Source organism: Carettochelys insculpta, chromosome 3 (assembly GCF_033958435.1).
Source record: "Carettochelys insculpta isolate YL-2023 chromosome 3, ASM3395843v1, whole genome shotgun sequence".
NCBI lineage: Eukaryota > Metazoa > Chordata > Testudines > Carettochelyidae > Carettochelys > Carettochelys insculpta.
This window is the reverse complement of record NC_134139.1, coordinates 110,267,130-110,294,227: the sequence shown is the minus strand read 5'-3', so window position 1 is coordinate 110,294,227 and position 27,098 is coordinate 110,267,130. Positions and strand designations below refer to the sequence as shown.

General features: G+C 43.8%; 1 protein-coding gene across 1 annotated transcript in view; it reads right to left on the bottom strand.

Annotated features, from left to right (window-relative positions):
- Positions 1–26,248, bottom strand: part of LOC142010691 (vesicular inhibitory amino acid transporter-like) — a 42,241-nt gene extending 15,993 nt beyond the window's left edge. The window contains exon 1 of the mRNA XM_074989115.1: positions 25,940–26,248. Within this exon, the coding sequence (XP_074845216.1) occupies positions 25,940–26,248 (309 nt within the window). The remainder of the gene's footprint in view (positions 1–25,939) is intronic.
- Between the last annotated feature and the right edge of the window lie 850 nt (positions 26,249–27,098).

The following is a 27,098-nucleotide window of genomic DNA, read 5'->3' as shown; positions in this document are numbered from 1 at the left end:
CAGGCTGAGTTTTTTAAACTCTTCTTTGCAGCCCTCATAGCATCATTGTGTCTCTTCTCTGCTCCTTCTTCAATTTTTCATCATCCTTTTTGAAATATGGACAGCAGAGCTCTTAGCAGTGTTCTAGTGTCAGTCATACCAATGGTTGCACATAGAAGTAAAATCACCTCTGTAGTCTGCTCTTTATATAGCCATGCTTTGCATTAGCTCTTTTTGCCACAGCATCACAATGGGAGCTCATATTTAGTTGTTTGTCCTCTGTGACATGTAAGCCCCTTTTCAAAATCACTGAATCACAGGATACAGTTCCTCATTTGGCAGGCATGGACTGCATTCTTGGTTTCTAGATGCATAACTTTGTATTTGGCTCTATTAAAAGACACGCAGGCAATTTGTTTCTTCTGGATGAATCTGATTCAGAGCACAGGGCTGTTCAATGTTAGATGGCTTAGTTTGGGGAAAGCTCTGAAAAGAGAATGAAATTTGAGAGCAGAGACTGTTTTGGGTTTTCAAAATGAAAAGAAAAGATGTAGAGTCTCCCCAGTTGAACAATGTGAACAGACCACCTGGCTTTTCATTTGCATTGACATTATGGGTCACATGCATGAACTGAATTCAAAATTGCAAGGTAAGAGGGCTTTTGCTCATGGTTAAGGTGACCAGCCATCCTGTATCAGGTGGGACAGTCCCATATTTGGGATGCCAAAAAGGCTTCCCTACTTATTTTTTAAAAGGGATGAGTGGTCCTTTATTAGGGCCTTCCCCCACCACTGAGCTTTTCTGCCAGTAACTGCACTAGTGCAGACCTTTTCTGCAAGCGCAGCTGCTGGTGGGAGTTGCTTCCCTGAGCCTCAGCAAAGAGGGGAAGTGTGGGCAGCTGCCACTTCCCCAGGGCTCTATGGGAGTGCCAGCGGCTGCTGCTTCCCCAGGGCTTGGTGGAGCAGGGAGGAGCCGCCCCTCCCGCCCCATCTCCCTATCCTGTATTTGGGACAGGGAGATATGGTCACACTACTCATGGCATGTATCCCCTTGTCAAGTCTTTCATGATGAAGTTGATCCTTTTTTCTCATCAGACTGGAAACAAGCAGTTCTCACACTTCACAGCAGATTACAGTATCTGACCAGAACCTGGAAAGATACACATCATTACTTTGCATGCTGAATTTTCTTGCTGCTTTGTGGATTTTAAAGTGACAGAAAATGACATAGCTGTGTTCTCCTCCCCTTTCACAGATGAAGTGGAAAATGCTCCAAGTGCCCTCCAGGCTGAGCTTATTGACTTGCAGTATGATGCATGGCTTGTGGAGCAATTCAAGTCAATGCAACTTCTAGGGGTTTATACATCTCCCAGGGAACAAAACTTTCTGAAGTTCAAGGCTCACACCTAAAGGATGCTTCTGTTGTTCAGATCAACTTACTGCTGTGACATTTTCTCTGACAAAATTCAATAAATCAAAGAACAGCTATCTCATCAGCACCTTGCAGTAATGCTCTGCATTGCAACAAGAGAAATTACACATGACTTGACATCCCTTGTTAATACCCATCACAGACTTCCCTCTTCATGCTGAGTTGCATTTTTTTCTTTCACACTTAATTTTGATAGTACACATGTGTTGACTGTGACTCATGGATGGGCAATAAGCTGGATGTAGCTCACCAGGAGCTAACGCTGGTGAACTGCATCCAGTCTTCACGCTGGTCATTGCCCACTGCTGAGGTAACTAAAACTTTATTATTAAAAATATTACAGGCGTTCATAAAATGGGTTGTAATATACCATTGCCTTCTAACACAAACTTTGGATAATGGTGTATTCAGTTAATCGTTATTGCATTTAATTCTTTTGTTGTGTAAGGAACATAAAGAGGTCTTTTAACAATAGATGGTGATGTAATGGCATTAATAAGAAACCAGCACCCAGATGCACAGCCTCGGTGGGACCTGAACCCCAGCTAAGTCTATATTATTTGGTACAAAGTTTTAAGCAGTGTAAGCTCATGTTCACTCTCTTTCTCAGGGTAAAGAGAGATATGCACAGCTGCTTGCCTCACCCCCACATAACTATTATTTATACAGGGTTTATTAATCAACAAAATGATTTTATTAATTAGAAAAAATACGATTTAAGTGATCATATGAGATAGCAGACAGAATAATGTAGGTTATTAAACAAAACAAAACAGAACACACAAGCTAAGCTTAATTCACTAGAGAGGCTAGTTACATGCACAGTAAACCCTCAATATAACGGACTAATGCCAGGGGGGAAGCTTGTCTGCTATTACCAAAAGTCCATTGTTTGCGAGGGTTTACCTGCCCAACCCCTGCCAGACTCCCCCAGCCCTAGTCCCAGCCTTTCCCCGACCACAAAAAAACCCTGCCACTCACTAGAGGAGCTGCAGGACCCCACTGTGTCACTGGAGGTGCCCAGCACTGAAGCTGGTGTCACCCAACCATGCGGCTGGAGCCGCTTCACTGCACATGGCCAAAGGCGACTGGCTGCGCAGCTGCAGCTGCCTTGAGGCCAGAAGTGCCTCACTGCATGTGGCCAGAGGCACTGGTCATGTGGCTGCAGCTGCCTCCTGGCTGGAGGCGCCTGGCCACTCGTCTGGAGCTGCTTTGCCGCACATGACCAGAATCACCTTGCTGCACGTGGCTGGAAGCACCTGGCTGCACGGCTGCAGTTGCCTCACCGCACATGGCTGGAGGCGCCCCATTGCACGGCTGGAGCCACTTCACCGCGTGCAGCTGGAGGGACCACCGCATGGCCTACGGGAGCCACTGCCTGAGCCGCCACGTGCACTTGGTGGCTCCGGCTGAGGAGGTGGTGGCTCCTCCAGGTTGCACCAGTGGGAAGTCCTTTAATTTATTTTTGGGGTGGGCGATGATTTTACAGACACCAGCAGACTTTGAGAACAAGGGGGGGATGTTCATTGTTCCTGAAGTCGGCTAAGTTGGGGTCTATAAAATTGAGGGTTTACTGTAATATCTCATCCTGAAAGTTATTCTAACAAGGTCTTTGACTGACTGGAAAGTTTTCCCATTCAGGACCATTTCTTCCCCCAGTTCAGTCTCAGATGTTTCTGGAAGTCATCTTGGGTGGGATAGTCAGGGAGAACTGATGATCACCTAGATTACCTCACTCCTCACCCTTTAATAAGATTTGCATAAAGTGAGAGTCCATTGTTTCAGTTTGCCAATTATTTCAAATTTCTTCTCATCATTGAGAATTTGCAATTTCTCTTGCTTGTTACCAGATGCCCAGTACTTGTAGTTAAGCTTCTGAAGACATCTTCACATTCTTTGCCTCCTGTGTTCAATTTGTCCATGATACACTGACTTTGAGTTTGAAAACAAAAGGAGCAGTTTTCCACCACCTCCAGCTTTTTCCTGGCTGGTATAGTCTTATGGATGGCTCCATCTTCTTTTAATATAATTGAAAGACTTCAGTGGAAGATTAATTCACCCCCATAATATCCCCCATATCATCTTTTTCTTCCTAGTGTTACTGCTCTTAGCCAATATAAGCTTTGCTTCCAGCTTCTGAGAGGAAAGTGACACAGGTGTTTATTCTGTGATTAATGCCTGCAATCACTTCATGTGCTGAGAGAACTTTGTTCAGAAGTGTTGGTCTGTCAGTCCTTCAGCTCCCATAAACACAGATTGCGATGAAGCAGATAGACTGCCTGAGACAATAGTGGAGGTACTGAAGAAAGAAGTTGTTTTGTCCGTATTTGTTCTAAAATGTGTATGTCTATTTGATTGACACAATAATCACTTAGTTCACTCTTACTTCCCTAACTAGCTAGAGTTATTTGTGAGAGTCTCCAATAAGGTTAAAGGGGGCGTGGGGGGAAATAAAATGTCTCAGCAGAAGTGATTGCTGTTGAAATAATGTTTGTGTTTTAATGCTGCATGATTTCATGGAAAACGCTAGTGGTGAAAAGTTCCCAGTTTTCTCTCATAATACAGTAAAACCCCACAAAACATAACCTGCGAGCAAATTACTTATTACTTATTAAGGACAGAATGCATTGTCTCCCTTAGTCCCAGAGGAGAAGGCAGGCACAGCAGATACTGTAGCTAAAGGAACGTGAGAAATGGTATTATACATTGCATATGGAAGCAGGGAAGTGAATTGTACCTAGCAAGCTGGAATCACCGTCCACTCATCTGATTCAAATCCATCCATTCACAGTATCCTTATAGAATGATTAACAGGTACAATATAACACTACAGTTATTTCCTTTTCATCTAGTAAGTTCTCAAAGAACTTTATAGAGTGAACCTAACCCTCTTTAGCCTTTGCTGTGAGGAGAAACATGGATGTGGCCAGGGGCATCCTCCTTTCTAGGTAACATGCTGGCCTGGGCAGAATTCAGCATGGGCTACTTAGTGCAGCATAAAAGTCAGCTGGCTGGACACACTGTACACCCACAGCCCATGGTGCTTCATTTTCCAGCATGACACTCCATTGGTGCAGGCATCCCTCAGTAGAAACCTGTCCTGGTTAGCATGATCCCTAGAGCAGAGGATATCCTGGCAGCATACCTCTTCCTCCTTACAGCACCAGCTAGTTTGGTCCAGCCCATAAATAATTTGGGAATGGTCAAAACATCTAAGTGGTAAGAGTAATTTTGTTCCTATTAATTATTCTCAAAGTGTTTTGTGAATCGATAAGTCAGTATGCATTACCACTCTTCCCTCTGAACACCATTATCTCATTCGCCCGCTGACACCCTGCAGTTCTGCCTGTATTATTTGTCCTGCACGTGGAACTTGAAGCATTTCAGACACACCACTGTGGAGGTCCTGGACTTTAATGTCTCACCTCACAGCCTAAATTTGGCCTCCAGGGCCTCTCTCATACCTTCCACTGTGTCACTGATGCCTAAATGACTACCAGCTCCTCTCTAGCACTGTATGTAAGTCTGTCTAGATGTCTCAAGAGGTCCACAAACTTTACATCTTGCAGGAATTTACCATGTATTTTTTCCAAGCCATAACAAATCCAACTATCATTCTAGTTTTCCATCCAAAGGTTTGCAAGTGAATGCAAATGAATCTTCTCCTGTTTTGCAGACCTCAGTATTGCCACCTCTCATGATTTCATTGCCAGTCTTGCAATGCACAAGCCTTTTAAGGGTTTGTATTAGTATCTAACGTCTGTGGTGAATCTTGTTTAACCCCCTCAGGCACTGAGACCACTGATAAGGGAGTGTGACGTCTCTGCTCTACAGCTTTGGCTGTGAGGCAGCTAGTTTTTAGCTCATGTGGTAGAGCAGATGGCTTTTGCCCAAAAGGTCATTGGTTCAGTCTCTCCTGCTGATGACCTGCATCTGTCGGCCTAATACTTGCAAAGTTTCATCTTTCTCCTAAAGGGCTGTCATCTCTCATTGTTGTCTTGAGGGCTGAAGCATGCTGGCAGCTATGTCTTTTTAATGTGTGTAGGTAAAGGTGAGCATGCTTCCAGCAAACCTGGCTTCCCTTTTGTATTATATCCAAAGGAGTGGTTGTCAGGCAGAGGCAGGAAAGATGGTAGTCTGTCAGTCAGCGTTATGAGATCCAGGCCTGCGATAAGAGACTGAAAGTGCTAGGAAACAGACTGAGTGGCAGTGTAGCTGGGGGTGGAGAGGCACAACACAGGCAATTATGAGGAATCAAAAGAAAATGGACAGAGCAGCAGGCAGAGTGAGGTGATTGGTTGGGGATACAGGTGTAACTGGTAAACTGATGGATTCAGGGGAATGTGATGGCAAAAGGCAGATTGGTGGGGAGGGAGAGCAGGAAAATGTGGTTATAGCAGAGGCAGAGAATGTGAGGGGTAGGAAACTTAAGGAAATACAAGTAAGTGAAAGTTGGGATAGATAGGAAACTGGGGGGCCATAGACTAAGAATACAAATGGTGCAGCAAATTATCCTGTCTTGTTAGTGAGCGTGAGACCGAGACAAATAGAAAGGCAGATCCCCACAGCCCAAGAAATAGTAGGGGGGAGGTAAAATCCTCTCTGAGCAACAAAGAGGGATGCCTGCATTTTGTGCCCATATTTTAGGTCCAATCTTTGAGGTGATCACCAACAAATGGAGGGGTGGGAGAGCATGGTTGCCCAGCCATCAAAGGTGCAAAAAAATAAATAAAAAAAATGAGAATGCAAGTAAAAACAAGAAGAAAGGGAATGGAAAACACAATGCGTTTTCAGGCTTTTAGACTCAGGATTGAAGTTAGACTCCTAAGTTTTATAAGATAAGCACATCGCCACTGAAGGTCATGATGAAATATTGGGGAGATGTCACATGCAGCTGAGGAAATCACACAAGTAAAGAGGATGATTTTAAAAAGAATTGAGAGGGAACACCTGCTCAGTGCCAAAAGATGGAGAGGAGCTGCAGAACACGGGTACATTTGGGTGTCAAAATAAGGGATTCTCCTTATATATGGGCTGTTCATGTCATGGGCTGGTGGCCCCAAAATATGTTTGTAGAGGGGAAACGAATGACAAAAAAGGGGTACTTGCCATGAAAGGAAGCTTTGTTGTGAAGAACGGGCGGCAGCGCTTGTAGAAGTAGGGATACCACACGCCATAGGCTTTCAAATACAGGTTGTGACCCAGTACTGGGTGGGTTATAGAATATCAGGCCCCGAGCCACCTTGGGAGTGGGAGTCAGCGGGAGTATTAAGGGGTGCTTGCTATCTGTCCTGGCACCACAGCCCTCACTGTTCCTCAGAAGCAGCTAGGAGCAGGTCTGGGAGGCGACAGAGCTCTACATGCTTCCTTGCCCCGAGCTCTGCCTCTGCATTCCTATTTCCCATTTCCCAGCCAAAAATAGTGGGGAGGGGCGGGTAGTGTATGTAGGTGAGAACAGCCCGTAGAGCTGCTGCTGCATGTGCCTCTGTCTAGAAGCTGGACCCTCTGCTGGCCGCTTCCAAAACACTGTGCTCTTTGTGGTGGCAGGACAGGCAGGAAGCCTGCCTTAGCACCCCTCACTGCACTGCTGCTGGAGGTAAGCCCATACTTCAATCTCTTGCCCCAGCCCTGAGTCTCACCCCAAGCCCAGAGCCCCTTCTGCATTCTAAACCCCTCATCCTAGCCCCATCCCTGAGCCCACATTTTAGTACAAAAGATATATTTATGTTGGGTCGTGGGCATCAACAGTTTTATTCAACTGGGTCATGAGAAAACAAATTTGAAAACCATGGCCATCCCTTACATTTACTTGTGCTCTCATTTCGTTCAACAGAGGAAATGGCCTGAAAGAAAACAAGTGTAGAGTTAATGTGGATATGAGTTAATGTGTGTTTTGTTTCATCCACTTGGATTCATATATTTATATTTTTGAGAAGTACATATTAGATTGAGGATGATTTTTAGTTGGGCTGGGAGAAGCTATACTTTTCCATATGCCAAAACTGGTGCTCCCGGCCAAGCAGACAGGGGTATGTTTCTGCCACGCAAGAAACATAGCTGGGGAAAAAAGGCCTGATTACTTCCATTTTGCTTCAGGGGTATTTCATGCAGCTCTCTCCTGCTGAGGCTAGGGTGCAATTTGTCATCCTCAATAAAGTGTGAATCGGTGTTTGGGGCTTTTTCTGATTTTCTTGAATAGCGTCATTTGCTCATTGAGGCAGAGCTTGGTCCATTCCCAGTGAATGTGCTGCTGCTAAAGTTCCATGCCCAGGGCTGAATTGTAGATTAAGCATGTCTGAGTGGTGGGGAAGGAGCTCTGGCATTTGGAAATTCTTTTAATAATAATACTAATTCTACTAATAATGTATAACTTAGTAACAGCTGCATTTCACTTACAGCACTGAATTTTTCAACTTCTGTAGTGGGGAAGATGGTTTGACTCAATCTGTATTTCTAGACAAACACTAGGGGTCACCCTTCTTTATTTTAAGACTTTGGTCACTGCCCAGTTCCTACTGACAATTTGTTAATTCTAAGGAGGACAGTGCATCTATAGAGCAGGAAAAGCCTCTTAACTATAAAAGCATTAGTATTTCTGCTGTCTGTCCCTGTGTTCTGGCATTCACATTCCTTAGCTTAACTCTCATAAGAGGAATGAATTGTGTGTTTAAAAGTTGTTTATTAAAACAGATTTGTTCTCTGATATTTCATGAAGGATAAAGTTCAGAGAGTAAGAAGATTTGTGACTTCAATCAAAGGTAGCTGTGAACCAATCTGTTTTTTGTTCTGCAGAAGTGCGTGTATGCACACATGCATATCTAATTACAGCGTATCTAGAGGACTGTATGAGGAATCAGTAATTGCAATTTTGGCTTTCATCTGAAAGAAAACTTTATGGGCAACAACATTCTTAATAAGAAAGGAAATATCTGAGTATTACAATAATAAAAGTAAGCCAATAAATGAAATCTCAGGCACAGAAATCCAAACTGACCTGTTATAGTACTTTAAAAAGCCTTGGGCCAGCTGTGAATGAGGAGAAGAAGTGCCAATGCATTTTTATGCAGCTTCCTACAAAGGTTGCAAGGGACTGATTAGCAGAAAAGCAGGTATTAAAGTAACTTTTGTTTTTCTGAAGAGGAAATGTGGATCAGCTTATTCCTGGGGGTGAGGGAATGAAGGATCTCTTTTCTGCACCAAGCTCTAGTGTTTCCAATGTTGGCAAACCCTTTGGAATAAAGTGAGGGTCTCTTTAAAATTTGGGGCTTGGACCAGAAGATCTATTTGCTCCAGTTATACTCTGTCTATAGGTTACAGCTTTCCTTTGGGTGCACATTTACCATCTGTGCTAAATCATTGACGTCACACCTGAACTCCAATTTGTCCTGGATGTGATTTTAACAATTTCTAATAGTTCAGTGGCTGTAGAATGCCATCTCTCTTACTGCAATGTGTTGTACCCCATTTGATGACATTCTATTTTGGACATTACTTAAAAATTCTGCTCCCATGTTCTCAGGTTGCCTGTGTGGACATATAAACGATTCCCCATCTTGGCAGGAAGATATGCTAAAGATTGTTCCATCAGTAGCATGCTCGTTCCATAAATTCCTTTTATTCCCCCTTATAACCAGCCCTGAACTGCAATAGGCCATAGCAGCAATAAGAATCTACCCTAACAAAACAAAAAGCAGTCAAGTAGCACTTTAAAGACTAGCAAAATGGTTTATTAGGTGAGCTTTCGTGGGACAGACCCACTTCTTCAGACCATAGCCAGACCAGAACAGACTCAATATTTAAGGCACAGAGAACCAAAAACAGTAAGCAAGGAGGACAAATCAGAAAAAGATAATCAAGGTGAGCAAATCAGAGAGTGGAGGGGTGGGAGGGAAGGTCAAGAATTAGACTGAGTCTTAAATATTGAGTCTGTTCTGGTCTGAAGAAGTGGGTCTGTCCCACGAAAGCTCACCTAATAAACCATTTTGCTACTCTTTAAAGTGCTACTTGACTGCTTTTTGTTTTGATAGTGTATAGACTAGCACGGCTTCCTCTTTGTTACTAAGAATCTACCCTGTGTAGCAAAAAGAGAGAGATAAACCTCAGAGGACCACATAGCAGGACCAGTTTGTCCCTGGGGCCATTGTCTTCGCTCTGTGAAGAGTTTCTATAAAAACAAACAGAAAATGTCTTGAAACTGACATTATTTATTTGTTATATCATGGTAGAACCTAGAAGCCAATATGATGAACTGGGATTCCATTGTGAGAGCTGCTGTACAAACCCAAAACATAAATACAATCACCACCCCAAAGAGCTTACAATGGACGTGCAGGACGAAATACAACAAATGGATATTGACAGGCAAAAGGGAGAGTACAAGAAAACAGTGAGACAATATTGATTGCTATAATAGGCTGTGATAATTGTTATGTTTATGTAGATCTTAAATTGCTCGCTGGCTGTCCATTTGATATGTACACTTATGTATAGATATATGTCATAAAGGAGCCAGTAATCACCCCTGTGTTTAGGTTGCCTAATGCTTTCTGTTCTATAAGATTCTTGTGACCATTCTTTTAAAGAAGCTTTAACACCTCCGTTGTTTCCAGTGGGCCTTTAAGATATGGCAAATTGGAAACCTTCAGGTGAGAAGTGTCCCTTTCATTTGTGTCATGAAATCTGCATTGAAGCGTGACTGTTAACTCCCCATTTCCCTGGTCTGGCTTCTGGTGTCAGAATAATTTTGCTATTATGCAGACATAACCACAGATGCTATTTGAAGGCCAAGCTCATGCAGCAGGAGACACTACAGTAGGAGCAGCTCTACTGGGATGGGGAGCTAAGCTCTCCATAGAGGTCGTGCCAAGCCTTTTGTCCCTGTCAGTCATTTACTGCAACAGGGGAAAGCTCTGACAGCACTGTTGCTGAAATTAGCAATGTCTTACAGAGGCACTGCACTGGCATATAGAGAGCAGGGTAGGGTCCATATCTTAAGGTGTCTTCATTGCACTCTCCATAGCAATGCCTTGCTGCCTATACTACTGTTTAGGTCTGTGCTGAGAGGTCATGCAATGCAGGTACTCTACACCTCACTGTTAGTACAGATGCACCACAGAGTTTGTCATGGCAGAAGAACTGCAATTCGTCACTGATCCACAGCAGTTAATGTTTCCATGAGATTAATGAGATTTCCTACAATACGCTTCTTTATAGATTCTGAGGAATAGTCTTCTCTTGAAAAGCATACACAGCTCTCATTAGCACACTTTATTTTATGTATATTGGGCAGAGATTTCACCTTGGTAGTACTTAGAAATAAATGTATTTTTTTAAAAAAGTCCATCGCCAGGTATTTGGACAGTAGTAGATTTTCAAAGCTAAATTATTCAGTGTTGAAATAAAAAGTAAACAAATGAAAGGTCTCTGCTTACAGGAGCACAAGACACTCACAATGTGTCTATTGAAAATCAAGCTTTTCTTCTATTTTCTTTTTTTAAAGCTGCACTGTGACAGAAAGAACATCAAAAACTGCGATGAGATTTGATGCCACGGATCCATATAGGGCAATGTTTTACCTGCTGCTACTAGGAATAGTTACATGAATGCTAGTAACTTGTACTCCTAGTCTTAACCTACCTTTTCAGGAGTGCTGAGTAGTGGAAGCTTCAGGTGACTGTGATGGGAACGGGAGATATTCAGTACCACTAAAACTCAGATCCTTAAAAACAAAGATAACATGGGGGCATGGATCAGTGTTCATCTCATGCTCCTGTCAGGGATCTTTTCACCCCTTGGGCATTATCGTCCCCGTGGGTCAGGGGAAACAAGCCTTTGGCCATTAAACATCATTACAGGTACAGGTAGAATCTAAAGTCTCATAGGCTGCCATTTAGCAGCCCCCTGCAACAATCACTCTGTGTCAGTTGGTTTCTCTGGTAACCTGAACTCATAAATAATTCATGACCTGGAATTCAAAATCCAGGCCTCTGATTGGGCACAAGTGGAGAGTTGCTAGAAACTTCCACAGCCTGGAGGACCTGGTTGAAAACCATGGACAAGATCATGAATATTAAAATCAAATAATGAATTACGTATGAAATCAAGGGATAAAAGCAGGCGCAGCACAGCGCCCCGGGGGTAGTCAGTCAGTCTGGGCAGCCGCTCCAGCAGTGAAGTCTTTGTGAAGAGCTCCTGTTTTTTTGAAGAGCTCCTGACTTTGAAAGAGCTGAAATCACTGAGGCGGCTGCCCTTTAGGGGGCACCGCCTAGAGCTGAAATCACTGTCAGCACCTGCCTCTGTGGCTGAAGCTGTGCTGAATCACTGGAGCTGCAGCTCACCTCAGGGGCAGCTGAGCTCTGAAGCAGCGCTGTCGTTCAAGCGCCTCCCTGAGCTCCAGCACTGTGCTTGCATCTAGGAGCGGCAAGTGGGCCTTCAGGCGTACTCACCGGGTGACGAACTGGCCCGTGGCTTCTGCCATGGGTACTGCGTACCCGGTGAGGAAACTGGAGGCCCACCAACGTCATCTCATCGACACCGCTCCTATGGCCATAACATCGCCTGGCAGTGCCTACCTGGACCATCTCATCTGTGGTAACACCACCTCCGCCATTCTAACTAACCTATCTGACCACCGGCCACTTCTTCACTAACTATTCCAAACACCGGACTTGACTATTCACTTAAATATGACTACTGGACTTGACCACTAACTCTAGATAAAGACTACCGGACGTGTCACCTTTAATTTAACTGTGTATAGGCCGGGCCTAAAGGCCCAGGCCAGACTTTCCCATGTAACATAAATGTAAATACCAATGTGATGTTAAGTATGTTAGTATTGCTAGTATTAGAATAGATAATTAGTATAGCCAATTAATATATAGATAAGTAAGATATTGATTACCCTATCCTACCCCTATTGTTTAAATTTGCAAGCTATTGCAGTACCGGGTGGGGAGTAGCGCCCCCACCCGGACTCTCTTCGGAGATAGGCTGGTAACCACCGGGAACTCCGGGCACCAGCCGCGGTAGCCTGAGAATCTAAACATCCATTTCCATTTACCCATTCTCTTTAATTAATGTATAACTGTATATAGGGGTATAGTATAATAGGTTAAAGTCTAGTTAATATAGTACAGTATAATACAATATAGACAAACATATAAGTTTTATTAATAGATAGTTACACTTAATAAACATAGTAAGTTTGTTTGCCCTAACATCCCCTGTCTCGGATTCTTCCATTCACTTTTGCTCTCACCATCTCTGTCAGTTCCTTCCCCCTGGGTGGCCCTTGGGCGGGGTCCAGTGCATCCTCCCAGGTCGGCACTCTCGCCTAACATCACACGTGGGGTCGCGACTGGGTCTGGCTGGGTCCTCGGATCCCTTTGGAAGGGTGGGGTCTCGCCTTCCGGTCGGCTACCCAGGGCCGGTCGGGAGCCGCCCAGAGCAGGCGGAGAAGCATCTAATCCTGACAGCTCCCTGTCAGTACCCAGATCAGGCTGGGAAAACTAATGGTCCAACCAGTGAATCAAATTAGGTGATGATTCCTGGTCATATGCCCCTTGAGGCATGTTATACATACATTAAGAAGAAAATATTTCTATTGTAAACATCAACAGTCCCTTCATCCTAACACTGTGTCCATCTACTGTTATGAAAAAATGTAACGTTAGATAGGTATACTCACATCAAATACATTAAAATAAAGGGTCTGTCTTAAATCAACCACCAAGACATTTAAATTTAAAACTGAGATTGTATTTTAAATTCACTGTATTTGTTCAGCTTTGCAGGTCCTTCTTTCTTTTCAGATCTCTGATAACTGACTTAAACTACATAGTCAAAACAATTTGAGTCGCTAATGGAATGGTTAGGTTGAAGCCAAACCTTGCATATATTTGGCTTTTATGGGTAATTCTGGTGGCTGAAAATAGCCAGAGTATTGGAATACCCTGGCAAAACTCCCTCTCTTACCAAGATTCATGTCCCCTGATTTGATGGTATTTGTGTTGGCATATAGCCCTCTAAACATCTACGAGGGACTGGGCCTGTGTTGGGGAAATTAGTTGTGGAATATTTACAGCTACTTTATAATGCCTTTATATTGGCAAAACTGATAGGAACTGCTGAGCACTGATGAGTTCCATCCTAAAAGTACCGTATTTTTAACAGTTACACCAGCATGTGCTACTACAACTTTCTTTGCCTCAGTCACCTAGATTCCTGCTATGGCAGGCAGCTGAAAAACAGTCACATAATTTTCCACATAGGGTATGTCTACACAGCAATGCAATGCACCCCCCCTGGTCTGAGCCCAGGTCTGAGCTTGCATCCACACTGCAGACATGCTAATCTAGAACTCAGGGTCCAGGATCTTGTAGGTCTCAAGGATCTGAGCTCATGTTCAAATGGGATCTGGTGTCTGAGCCCTAATGATTTCCTGTGTGCATGTGTCCTCAGCTTGACTCTTGCCCCAGAAGTCTTCCTGCTGTATCCCAGTCAACCAGTGGCAGGGAAGTTGTGCTGCAGGCAGTCATTGCCGTGGGCAGAAGTGCCATTACCATCTGGCCAAGTGCCCTCCTCTTTCTTGCTCCTCTCGCAGTGGTGGTGTCATCTCTCTTCTGTTGCTGCTGCATGAAGTATGCCCAGAGCAGGCAGCAATGTTACCAGGTGGGAGCCTGCGTGCACTCGCCAGGCACCTCACAGTGCATGCAGCCGAGGCACCACTGCACACACAGCCCCAGCATGGGTGGTGGGTGAATCAGCAATTAGAGCAGCCTAGCCCAGCCCCACTTCTGCCTTCCTGCTGGAGCCCAGAGACACCCCTTGCTGCTGCCTCACTCTCCCAGGACAGTAACGTTAGCCCTAGAGCACCATGTGGGTGGTGGAGCAGCAGCACATCCCACTCCAGAGTGTGGGGCCTGCAGTGCCCCTGACTCTAGCCTGAGGACGCGGGGCAGAGGTCCTGGCTGCATTGCCCTGACCCCCAACCCTGGAGAACAAGCCCCAAATCCAGTCTCAGAGTGCAGAACATGCACAACACTCACAGTGCCCCATCCTTTGAGAGAGTTCCCCCAGCCCCAGCCCCAGCCCTGGGCATGAGGTGTTACCACAGCACACACACACCCTGCTCCCCAACTGGAGTGCCAGGCAGGGTGCCAGTTTTGGGAACAAGGATTGCTAGGAAGAGACGGGATCCACCTAACAAAGAGGGGAAAGAACTTCTGCACAGGCAAGCTGGCAAACTTAGTGTGGAAGGCTTTAAACTAGGTTCATCGGTGGACGATGACACAAGCCCTGAAGTAAGTGGGGAAGGAGGATGGGACAACAGAGGAGGACCCCTGGTTCAAAAGGACAATGTAGGCCAATCAGCTAACTATCTAAAGTGTCTGCACACAAATGCAAGAAGCCTGGGAAACGAACAAGAAGAGTTAGAAGCCCTGGCACAGTCAACAGGAGTATGAGTTAGCTGAAATAACAGACACTTGGTGGGATGACTTGCATAACTGGAGCATGGTCATGGAAGGGTATAAGCTGTTCAGGAAGGACCTGAAGGGGAGAAAAGGAGGAGGAGTTGGGCTGTATGTGAGAGAGCAGTATGATTGCTCAGACTTCCAGTATATGGAGGGCGAACAGCCAGTTGAGAGTCTCTGGATTAAGCTTAGAAGTGGTAGCAACAGAGGTGATGTTGTGGTTGGTGTCTGCTATAGAACGCCAGATCAGGTAGAAGAGGTAGATGAGGATTTCTACAGACAACTAAGAGAAGCTTCCAAATCACAGGCCCTGGTTCTCATGGGAGATTTTAATCACCCAGACATTTGTTGGGAGACCAATACAGCAGTGCACAGACAATACAGGAAGTTTTTGGAGAATGTTGGGGATAACTTCCTGATACAATGCTGAAGAAACCAACCAGGGGCCATGTGCAGCTTGAGCTGCTGCTCACAAACCAGGAAGAAATAATAAGAGAAATAGAAGTGGGTGGCAACCTGGGATGCAGCGACCATGAGATGGTAGATTTCAGGATCCTTACAAAAGGAAGAAAGGTGAGCAATAAAATACAGACCCTTGATTTCAGAAAAGCAGACTTTGAATCCATGAGAGAACTGATGGGCAGGATCCCTTGGAAATGAAGATGAAGGGGAAAGGAGTTCAGGAGAACTGGCAGTATTTTAAAGTCGTCTTATTGAAGACACAGGAACAAATCATCTCCGTGCATAGTAAGAAAAGCCAACATGGTAGGCAACCAGCATGGCTTAACAGGGAAATCCTTGGTGAGCTCATACTCAAAGGGGATGCATATAAGAAGTGGAAACTTGGACAGATGACTAAGGAGGAGTATAAATATATTGCTGGAGGATGCTGGGGAGTACTCATGAAAGCGAAAGCACAATTGGAACTGCAGCTACCAAGGAACGTGAAGGGTAACAAGAAGGGTTTCTACAGGCATGTTAACAATAAGAGGGTGATCAGGAAGGGTGCGGAGCTGTTACTGGCTGAGGGAGGTAACCTAGTGACAGATGATGCAGCAAAAGCTCAACTACTCAATGCTTTTTTGTTTCAGTCTTCACGGACAAGATCAGTTCCCAACCTACAGCACTAGGCGACAGTATGCGAAGGAGGTGGGCAGCCCTTGGTGGGGAAAGAACAGTTTAAGAGTTATTTAGAAAAGCTAGTGGTACACAAATCCATGGATCTGGATTTAATATATCCAAGGCTACTGAGGGAATTGGCAGATGTTATTGCAGAGCCTTTGGCAATTATCTTTGAAAACTCGTGGAGATCAGGAGAGATCCTGGAGGACTGGAAAAAGGCAAATGTAGTGCCCCTCTTTAAAAAAGGAAAGAAGGACAATCCAGGGAACTATAGACTGGTCAACCTCACATCAGTCCCTGAAAAAATCATGGAGGTGATCCTCAAGGAATCCATTTTGGAGCACTTGGAAGAAGGGAAAGTGTTCAAGAGTAGTCAACATGGATCCACCAAGGGCAAGTCATGCCTGACCAATCTGATTAGCTCCTATGATGAGATAACTGGTTCTCTGGACACTGTGATGTCAATTGATGTTATATACCTTGACTTTAGCAACACTTTTGACACAGTCTCCCACAGCATTCATAATTTACGGAAGTATGGATTGGATATGGACTGTAAAATGGATAGAAAGCTGGCTTGACTGACGGCCCCAAAGGGTAGTGATCAGTGGCTCAGTGTCTGATTGGCGGTCGCTTTCAAGTGGAGTGCCCCAAAGATTGGTTCTAGAACCAGTACCATTCAACATAGAATCATAGAACACTAGGACCGGAAAGGGCCTCGAGAGGCCATCGAGTCCAGTTCCCTGCCCCAACGGCAGGACCGACCACTATCTACACCATCCCTGATAGACATCTATCTAATCTGTTCTTAAGTATCTCCAGCAAGGGAGATTCCACAACCTCCCTTGGCAACTTATTCCAGTACTTGACCACCCTGACAGTTAGGAGCTTTTTCCTAATGTCCAACCTAAACTTCCCTTGCTGCAGCTTAAGTCCATTGCCTCTTGTTCTCTCCTCAGAGGCCAAGAAGAACAAGTTTTCTCCCTCCTCCTTATGACACCCTTTAAGATATCTGAAAACCGCTATCATGTCCCCCCTCAATCTTCTCTTTTCCAAGCTAAACAAGCCCAATTCTTTCAGCCTTTCTTCATAAGTCATGTTCTCCAGACCTTTTATCATTCTAGTTGCTCTTCTCTGGACCTTCTCTAATTTCTCTGCATCTTTCTTGAATTGGGGTGCCCAGAACAGGACACAATATTCCAGCTGAGGCCTAACCAGCGCAGAGTAGAGCGGAAGAATGATTTCTCGTGTCTTGTTCACAACACACCTGCTAATGCATCCCAGAATCATGTTTGCTTTTTTTGCAACAGCATCACACTGTTGACTCATATTTAACTTGTGATCTACTAGAACCCCTAGATCCCTTTCTGCTGTACTCCTTCCTAGACAGTCTTTTCCCATTTTGTATGTGTGAAACAGATTATTCCTTCCTAAGTGCAGCACCTTACATTTATCTTTATTAAACTTCATCCTGTTTACTTCAGACCATTTCTCCAATTTATCTAGATCATTCTGAATTATGACGCTATCCTCCAATGTAGTTGCAACCCCTCCCAGCTTGGTATCATCTGCAAACTTAATAAGCGTGCTTTCTATGCCAATATCCAAATCATTAATGAAGATATTGAACAGAACTGGTCCCAAAACAGACCCCTGCAGAACCCCACTTGTTATGCTTTTCCAGCTGGATTGAGCACCATTAACAACTACTCTCTGGGTGTGATTAGCCAGCCAGTTATGCACCCACCTTATTGCAGCGCGATTTAAGTTGGACTTGCCTAGTTTGTCGATAAGAATATTATGCGAGACCGTATCAAATGCTTTACTAAAGTCTAGGTATACCACATCTACTGCTTCTCCCTTATCTACGAGTCTTGTTATCGTGTCAAAAAAAGCTATCAGGTTGGTTTGACGTGATTTGTTTTTTACAAAACCATGCTGGCTGTTCCCTATCACTTTACTACCTTCCAAGTGCTTGCAGATGACTTCCTTAACTACCTGCTCCATTACCTTTCCTGGCACAGAAGTTAAGCTGACTGGCCTGTAATTTCCTGGGTTGTTCTTGTTCCCCTTTTTGTAGATGGGCACTATATTTGCCCTCTTCCAGTCTTCTGGAATCTCTCCTGTCTCCCATGACTTTCCAAAAATGAGAGCTAATGGCTCAGCTACCTCTTCTATCAGCTCCTTGAGGATTCTAGGATCTTTATTAATGACCTGGATGAGGGGATGGATTGCACCATCAGCAAATTTGCAGATTACTCTAAACTAAGAGGTCAGGTATATACATTGTAGGGTAGTGATAGGGCCCAGAGTGACCTAGACAAATTGAAGAATTGGTCCAAAAGAAATTTGATGAGGTTCAACAAGGAGCTTTAAATGACTCACCTTTCAATGTTTAGTGGCCTTGAACTTCATAACGTTTTTAATGGTTGCAGCTGACAAAGTATAAAGTTAAAATAAAATTTGTCCCTAGGTGTTGAGATTATTAGAATGGTTTGAAGACTGTTCCTAAAATAGGGGCACAGCACATTTTGGAACAGTAAACACAATCCCATAGCTGAAGGAGCAAAGCATTCTTGACTGTGGTAGGGAAAAAGGCACTGGATGGAGAGACTATATATCTTGCCTTCAACCCCTTTGTGCTGCATTCGCTGGCTGCCATGGTGCTTAGGCCTCCAAAAAGTTACCCCAGGGTCGAACATGAACTAAAATGCTCCATGGAACAACAGGCCATGTTCAGAATTCTTGCCCTAATAGAAGGTATGTAGTGGGGAGCTTGCCCTTTAAGGCTTGGAGGCCTTGGATGGACCATCACAGCACAATTAGCCCTGTCTGGCACCTCCTAATGGAGAGTGGCATTTATTTAGTAGTATGACCTGCGTATGGTGGAGCTGATTCTTCTGTAAAACTCTTCAGAGAGAGAGACAGACAGAGAGAGAGACTGCAGAGTATGCTAAGACAGTAGAAGAGGCCTACTAAGGCAGGGATTGATGGCTGGGAGCAAGTGATCTCCAGCAGAAGATCCTGAGCTTTCTGAGAAAAGGATTCAGGCAAAGAAGGTGTGAGAGACCCACAGGAAGAAGACTGGGTGCATGGACTTGATGGGGATTAGAGAACCATTATTTTGAATATTTTCTTATCTTCATAGCTCAAGCCCCAGGGAGTGGAGGTGTTGAAACTAAGAGTCTGTTTTTGTCAGGAGCACCAGCAGACTCACTAGGTCAGTAAGCCAGGTAAGGGCTAGGAACCAGCTCTGCACTCCTTGAAGGGAAAGAGCCCTGGGCAGAAGGGGAGGGGCTAGGTGGGCAGAAGGGGCGGGGCTAGGTAGCCAGCCCTCAGCATCACCCAGTGAATGTCATGGCCCCTTTCCTTCAGCCAGACCTCAGAGATGCTGAAGCATCCTGCACAGGGCTCCAGCAGTGATTTAAAGGGCATTGCCACAGTAACAGTGATGGCCAGTAGCCCTGGGCCCTTTTGAATTGCTGAACTCCAGAGCAACTGTCCTCTTTCACCTCCCCATTTTCTGCATGCCCGTTGGTAGGCTTGATTTTGGTAGTTTGACCGAGAGAGCCCAGGCTTTGGGAGATGGCTGGCTTGTTGAAATGTGGGAGGAGAGAAACAGAGACACAATCATCATTCATGGTTCCCTCATCTCTGAAGTGATGCTGTACTGACAATGAACTCCATAATGGTGGCATTCAATAAGGGATTTGAGACAGGTGTTCCCTAGACTCCACACTTTGTTAGGATCTCTGATTAGAGATTTGCTAACCGGTAAAGTGTGATGAGACCAAAGCTGCTAGGTCTGGTAAGTAGATTCAGATTGATTGACATCTGCACATTAATATGGATTTTAGGCATTTGCTTTGTGTAGGCCATCTTTTGGAACTAAAATAATTGTTGATTGGCTTCTTCTGGACCATAGTCTAGGAAAGCTGCTTGTTTTTATCAGCAGCAGCCTTCTCCATTTGAATTCTCAAAACCACTCACGCTGGGAAATGCTGTTGCATTTTTATTGACTAGGTTTCTATAAGTTCTTTTTGTGTAAAACTTTAACTTCAGTGCATTACAGCTCAAATACTGCAGTGGCTTCACTTATTACTCTGTTCAGAAATACTGGAGTGGGTCCTTTTTCTTGAACCTTGAATATGGAAAATGAATGATTTGGGCCAAGCTCTAGAGTGGACTTGCAAGGATATAAATTAAGGCTAGGTGTACAAGCTAATCAAATTTATGGATGAAAATATACGTTGGGATTCTGAGGTGCAATTAAGAACCTGGAGACAAATTTAAAACACAGCTAAACATGTAGATAGGCAACCAGTGTGCCTTAGGTTTGCCAACTTTCTAATAGCAGAAAACCAAACACCATTCCCCACCCCTCACCTAACATTCTGTCCCTTCTCAAAGGCCCTGCTCCCCACTCTCCCTGTCCCACTCACTGTCCACCACCCTCACTCTTTTTGCTTATTTTCACCTGGCTGGGGTAGGTTGTTGGAGTGTTGGAAGGCATGCTGGCCCTGACTCAAGTTCTGGGGAACGTGTGGTGTGGGGCCAGGGATGAGGGGTCTGAAGTTCAGGAGGGAGCTCTAGGCTGGTCCAAGGGATTTGGAATTCAGGAGGGGATTAATGGTTTGGGCAGGGGTTGGCCTGTGGAACGGGATGAGGAGTGCTAGCTCCAGGTGGCCCTTACCTCAGTCAGCTACCAGAAAGCAGTGATACATCCTTCTGGCTTCTGGGCATAGGTTCAGTTGGTGGGTGAGGGTGTGTGTCCATGTGCTTCCTCTGTCCACAAGTGCCACCGCTGCTGCTCTCATTGGCCGTAGTTCCTGGCCAATGAGAGCTATGGACTGGGACTTGGGTTGGGAGTGATGCATGGTGTCTCTGGGGCCAGCCGTATGTCTTCAAGCCAGAGGCACATGTTGGCCATTTCCCAGTAGATACACAGAGATAGGTAGGGAGCCTACGAGCCTTGAGCCAACTGGACTTTTAATGGCCCAGTCAGTGATGCTGCCCGGAGCTGCCAGAGTCCCTTTTTGACCAGGTGTTCCAGTTGAAAACTAGATGACTGATAACGCTAGTGGGACTGCAAGTCTGTGTTAAACTGTGGAGATGCAGGTCTTCTGCATATTCCATTTATGGTATTCAGTGTCTCTAAGGCTTTAACCTTATTGTTAATATAATGAAAGCAGCCAGAGACATGGAAGAAAGAAATATCAGCTATTACATCTACTCAGGAGACCAACATAAAGGGTCAGAGATAAAAACTGACTTCCATAAACATCTAGGTGGAAGCCATATTCTCCTCAATGAGACCATTAAATATTAAAATTGAATCCCTGGATTCCTTTTGTTATATGTAAGATGTAGTTTGCCAAATATGTTGTACCTATATGAATCATTTATAGCCACAAATTCAAATGCATGTGTAAACCAGATATAAAAATATAAAATTGATACTCTAGGGTACTGTTATTCACAAATTTAATATAATCAAATAACGGCACTATTGGAATATATTGTTCCTTGAGTTGGGTGCATAATGTTATCAGTACATTTTATGACACATATAGAACAAGGTCCTCAGCTGCTGTCGGGCTGCATAGATCTCTGAAGTAAATTAAGTTATGTTGAGTTCAATGAGGTAAGGCTTTGGCCTATACATGGCCATGATAAGAATGTAGTTTAAGAAAAATAGAGTGAATTTCAAATAATGGAAAGCACTTTGAAATTGTTTGGTAGGACAGATGAGTTTTCTGGAGCCCTGAGCTTGGTGCATGCTGCTGAAAGTTCTGAAGAAATCCATCTCACTTGGGTTCAGTGTTCCCTCTAATTTCTTATGTCCAGGATAGAACTAGACATTTAGCAATACAGTGACAATACAGGTTGAATCTCTCTCATCCGGATTTCCCTCATCTGGCAACACCTCTGGTCTGGCATCACTGGGGGAAAAAAAAGCAAGCAGGGGCCAGGAGCATTGCTGGACTAGAGAAACTCCTGTCCAGCTACAGCATCAGAGACCCTGGCTATCTGGAGCCTCCAGCCACCCACAGCAGTGGAGCCCCAGCTGGTCTGTGGCTGGAGCAGCAAAAGTACATCCTTCCAATGCCAGAGCAGCAGTGCCCTGGAGCTGCAGCAACAGATCTCCAGTGGTGAGGAGGGGCAGCGACTGGCAGCCAGAGCCCCAGTGCCAAGAACAGCAGAGAGTGCAGGGCTGGGGGCTTGGAGCAGAGAAGTAAGCATTGATTTCACCTGGTCTGGAAAATTCCCTGGTTTGGGACCCGGTGAGGTCCTGAAGATGCCAGATCTGGGAGATTCAACCTGTGCTGCTTACATATGGCAGATTATTAAAAGAGGTCTCGAAAAACGACAAAGTAGCGAATCAGTTCAGGAAGAATGGCTTCACTCAGGGTCTGTCTAAATTGCAATAATACATCTGTGGCTAACCAAGCTTAGATGACTTAGGTTTGTGGGTGGTGGCTGGGGTTAAGAGGATGCCTCAGGCTGCAGGGCAATAAAATTGCAGATGTTTGGGCTTGGGCTAGAGCCCACCTCTGAGACCTCACAAGTCAGGAAAATCTTGAGAATGCAGATTACAGCCCAAGTCTATATTGCAATTTTATAACCTCCCAGCCCAAGCTCTTTAAGTTCAACTCAGCTGACCCAGGTGAGCTGTAGGTGCTTTGTTGCAGTGTAGACATACCCTTTGGCTAAGGCTGCACTGTCGTCGTATCTCAAAATAATTTAGGCAATTTGCATTGCGCAAATTGTGTAAATTACTTCAAGGTAATTTATTTCAAGCTCAATGCCATCCAAACAGCACTGAAGTTCAAAATAAGTGCTTATTTCAAACCTCCCGCTATCCTTGTGACGAGGGGTAGCGGGAATGAAATACTGCACTCAAAATAGCCCTTCTATTTCAAGCATGGGGTTTAGTGACAGGGTTTCTATTTTGGGATACACAGTGTAACCATAGCCTTAGAGTGTACAATTTTGAACCCTGCTTCTTAGTTTGCTTGGCCTGCATAGTCCAATGTTTTAAAACAGAAGTTAATAGCAACAGAGGGAAAGCTACTGTTTTATTGTGTTTTGTTTATATGGGGAAACGTGAGGGTGGCAAAGTGGGGAATAATGATTTATTTACCAGTACAGTTGGAGTTTTGCAATAGAGCAGCTGTACAATATATTCAGTGTTTCCTTTTCTTGAACTTCTCTGAAATATGGGAAGAAAAAAATTCCTAGTGTCTTTATGTCTGGTTTGGGGAATATTGTAGAATATGTATCTAAGGCAGAAAGTAATATGAAGTTGGTACAGATCACTGAACATACAAGAATTTGAGAGAATTTCTATGCAAACCTCAGAAGAGAAAAATCAGGAGTTATGAACAGAATGATTAAAGCAATCAGAATGCTCTTGACAGGTGGAAACAAGCTGTGTTAAAATGGGAATGACAGTTGTTTTTGCCTTACCCAGAGGAAAGGGCAACAGTGTTTTGCATGGCAATTAGAGATAAATGTTTAAGTTGAATCTGAAAACACTCTACCCAGTTATTTCAGTGCACACAATTAATCTACAAATAAAATTATATTATAATCTGGAATTATTTTTGGATAGATAACTTTCTGATTACTATAAAATATAAGGAAAGGAGCTGGTGTAGACTGACTGCTCATTAAATCTTACTTATTTGCATTGGAAATGTTCAAGTTTTTTCCCTTCAACCAAAGGTGAAATCTGATGACAGCATTGTTTATGTAAATGATTGTTTTAGACATTTAAAGTTTCCAAGGAAACATGTTTCATATCCTGCCACTGTACAGGTAAATGAAAACCTGTGTGCAGTTCAGACTACCTGTAAGAAGGGCCATAGCCCAAAATTTAAAAGCTAATGGGGTGAAGAAAAGTATACTCAGAATCGTTCAACGTCAAGCTAGCAATAAAAGGGCAAACATTTACACTGGTTCTCCCAGTAGTGTACATTCTAACAATATGATAGTACCGAAGGAGTCTGAACTCCGTACTTGCCAACAACATGGAAGAGGCGTGTAGTCAGAAGAGATAACGTGGTGTGCCAAAGAAAAAGAAGGTCAAAGTAAAAGTCTCACTAAGCATAGTGTGTCCTGAAGTAGGGGAGGTGGTCGGAAAATAGATATTAGGTCTACAGAAAATAAATCATCCCATTAGTACTTTAACATATATATCCCAGTCTAAGATTCCCTCTAAACTGAATGGCTGTGCTGCTTTCTAATAAGCCCTGCTCAGGGCTGCCAGTACAGAGCACTGCCTTTCTCAGCTGGTCCAGCTCAGAGCTGTGGCAGTTCCGTGCTGGGAACAGCAGGATGGGGGTGCCTCTCCCCCAAGCAAGGCGCCCAGCCCTGAGCTGCTGCAAGTCTGCCACTGCCAGGGAACACATGCCCCTTCCCTGGATCCCACCAATCCTAGCCTAAAACTGCACAGATGGGGGACAGGCACCCTCCCCCAGCTGTGCACACTTGAGCTGCAGTGGCCGTGGAGAGGTACCTCTTACCTTGCACCAAAATGATGTGGTGAGAGAGGGCTGCAGGTCGTCCTGTCTCCCCAGGGCAGCCTGGACCCTGCATCCCTCATCTCTGGATCCACCACAGAGCCTGCACCGCCCTCAGCCAAAACATTCATCTCAGCCATCTGCCCCAGTCTTGAGACACCACCTGCACGCCAGCCCCTCAGCCCCACCACCAACTCACACTGTCTCTGTGCAGCTCTCCAATACTTAATAATAAATAATCAAGAGGCTTAAAGCACTTTGAGGGACTAGCATTATTACCTACATTTTTCAGATGGAGAAACAATGTTGAAGAGAGGTTAAATGACAGACCAAAGCTCTCACAACAAGGCACTGCTAAAACTGGAGCCTAGAAACAGAGTTCCTTGATTTTCAAAGTGAAATGGGTTCATTAAGTCAATGGCAAAACTCCCACTGACTGTTCTGGGGCCAGGATTTCACCCTCAGCCCATGGTACTGATTGACAGACCATGCTGAAAGGCTAAAATGACTCATTTTTCTCTGAAAAGTACTTCCACAATTATATTATGATTTTCTGTCTATGTTCATAGTTTAACACATTTGGAGTATGGTACCTTACTTAGATTTTATTGTATTTGTATTCATTTTAAGTTGGATAGAGCAAGGAAAATCCAGTGACACACAGACAATGTTGTGGGTCCCCCCTGCAATAAGTTTTGGGGAAGGGAGTAGTTAAATGAGGATCATAAAGAAATGTCCATGAGAATTACAAAAGTCTCAAACGGCAGTGGAAGAACTGTTTTTTTTGGGGGGTGTTTTTTTCATATTGAGGGTGTAATGAAAATTTGCAAGTGAGCAAATTTTACATTGGGTATAAAAAATCTAAATGAGAAATGTTTCTGTTAATATCTGTTTCTTCTTACTATAAGACGTCTCAAATGTAAATGGGGGAGGAGGGAAAAAGTGGTTTTAAAAATAATATTATATTAAATTTATGGGTATGAAAGGGTTCAATGTCTTTGCCTTTGTGAGATGCTTGGATATTGTGTCTTAGATTTATCTCCACATTCTTTAACTTTGTGATTTTCTCTGACTACAAATGTGCACACGGTAAGCCAGTTCCAAAACTACAGAAGCTTTTACCATCTCCTTATTTTCACTTAAATTATTTTCAGAATCTTTCTGTCTTCTGAGAATGTCCTTACCTTCCTCCAGGACCCTGCTTTGGACCTTTATACCTTTTAAAAAAAGCGTGCTTCCTGTAAAAAAGTTGAAATATGCCAGTAATGATTTAATACTCCATCTGAGAGTAAATCAAAAACCTTGGAGATATGGTAAAATGATGATATAGTTAAAGCAAAACAGAACAGACTAAGTGATGACTAAGTGTTTAAAATGATGATTAATGTAAACAGGCAAACATCTTACCTGAATGGCATTGGTAACATTCCAACCAGCTTCCCAAGTGGTGATCAATTTGATCTCGGTGCCTTGCAGGTGAGCCTTAGATTGATAGCTAGGATCCCTGTGGCAGGCATTAAACTCAGGGGTCATAGTTGCATCTTGTTCCTCTTTTTCCTCACTGTTGGTCCTGTTAAGTTCATCCTTTCTGGCAAAATTCACATTTTCTTCATCAGAATCTAAACAAGCTTCCCATCTCATCAGTCTGACAAATAAGGACTGTGTACCCCTTAAGTGACGGGAAAGAAATGAAAGAGTCTCCTTCAGATAAGCCATCCTGAATATTGACTATACAAATAGTGTCTTTCTGTCTGTCTTTATATTTTGCAGTAGTTGTGTATTATTAGTTCCTTTGTTAGATTGGCGTTGCTACTGTAGGTATGATTTATGAGGTCTGTTGGCCTTCAGTCTTTTATTTGTGTCAGTTTGGAATGTCAAACTAAAGAAACATCTCCAGGGTCTTCAAGGTGCTGTTCAGTCAATGAGGCTTAATAGCCTGCAAGCTGAAATTTACAATTCAAATCCTTTTACTTACGATAAATACATAGATCAGTCACTCGTGAAGAAACTACAAGTGGTTGCAAGAATCTGTTCCTGGAAATTTATGCAAGCATATTTTTTAACACAAGTAAATATTCATCTTTAAAAGAAATAGAGGAAAATGTATCTAAAGAACTGTTTCCTCAGACGTGAGATTTTCCTGCTCTTATTTAGTGTCTACAGAGGTCAGTAGAACTTTAACAATGTTTTGAAACATAAGTTTAAACTTTAAAAACTTCAAGCATATTCATAACCATTTCTATTTCATAGTGTATTTTCTGAGGAGAGAGAACAGTATTTTTAATGCTGTTTAGATCTGTATGTTCATTCCAAGGCTATAAATACAATAAATAAATAAATAAATATAATAAGCCTTTATACACCATAAGACTATAAAACCTGTATTTACATTTCTCCTTATTTTCATGATGAGGCACCTGGGATATGTTGGACGAAGGAAAAGGGAGGGAGTGTAGTTTCAGGACTCACTGATTTCTAGGCTTAACTGTACCATTTTTTCCATAGAAAAGCAATCTTCTCCCAAAACCCTGGATGTGAAGGGATTTTCCAGTACTCCTTAGTCAAA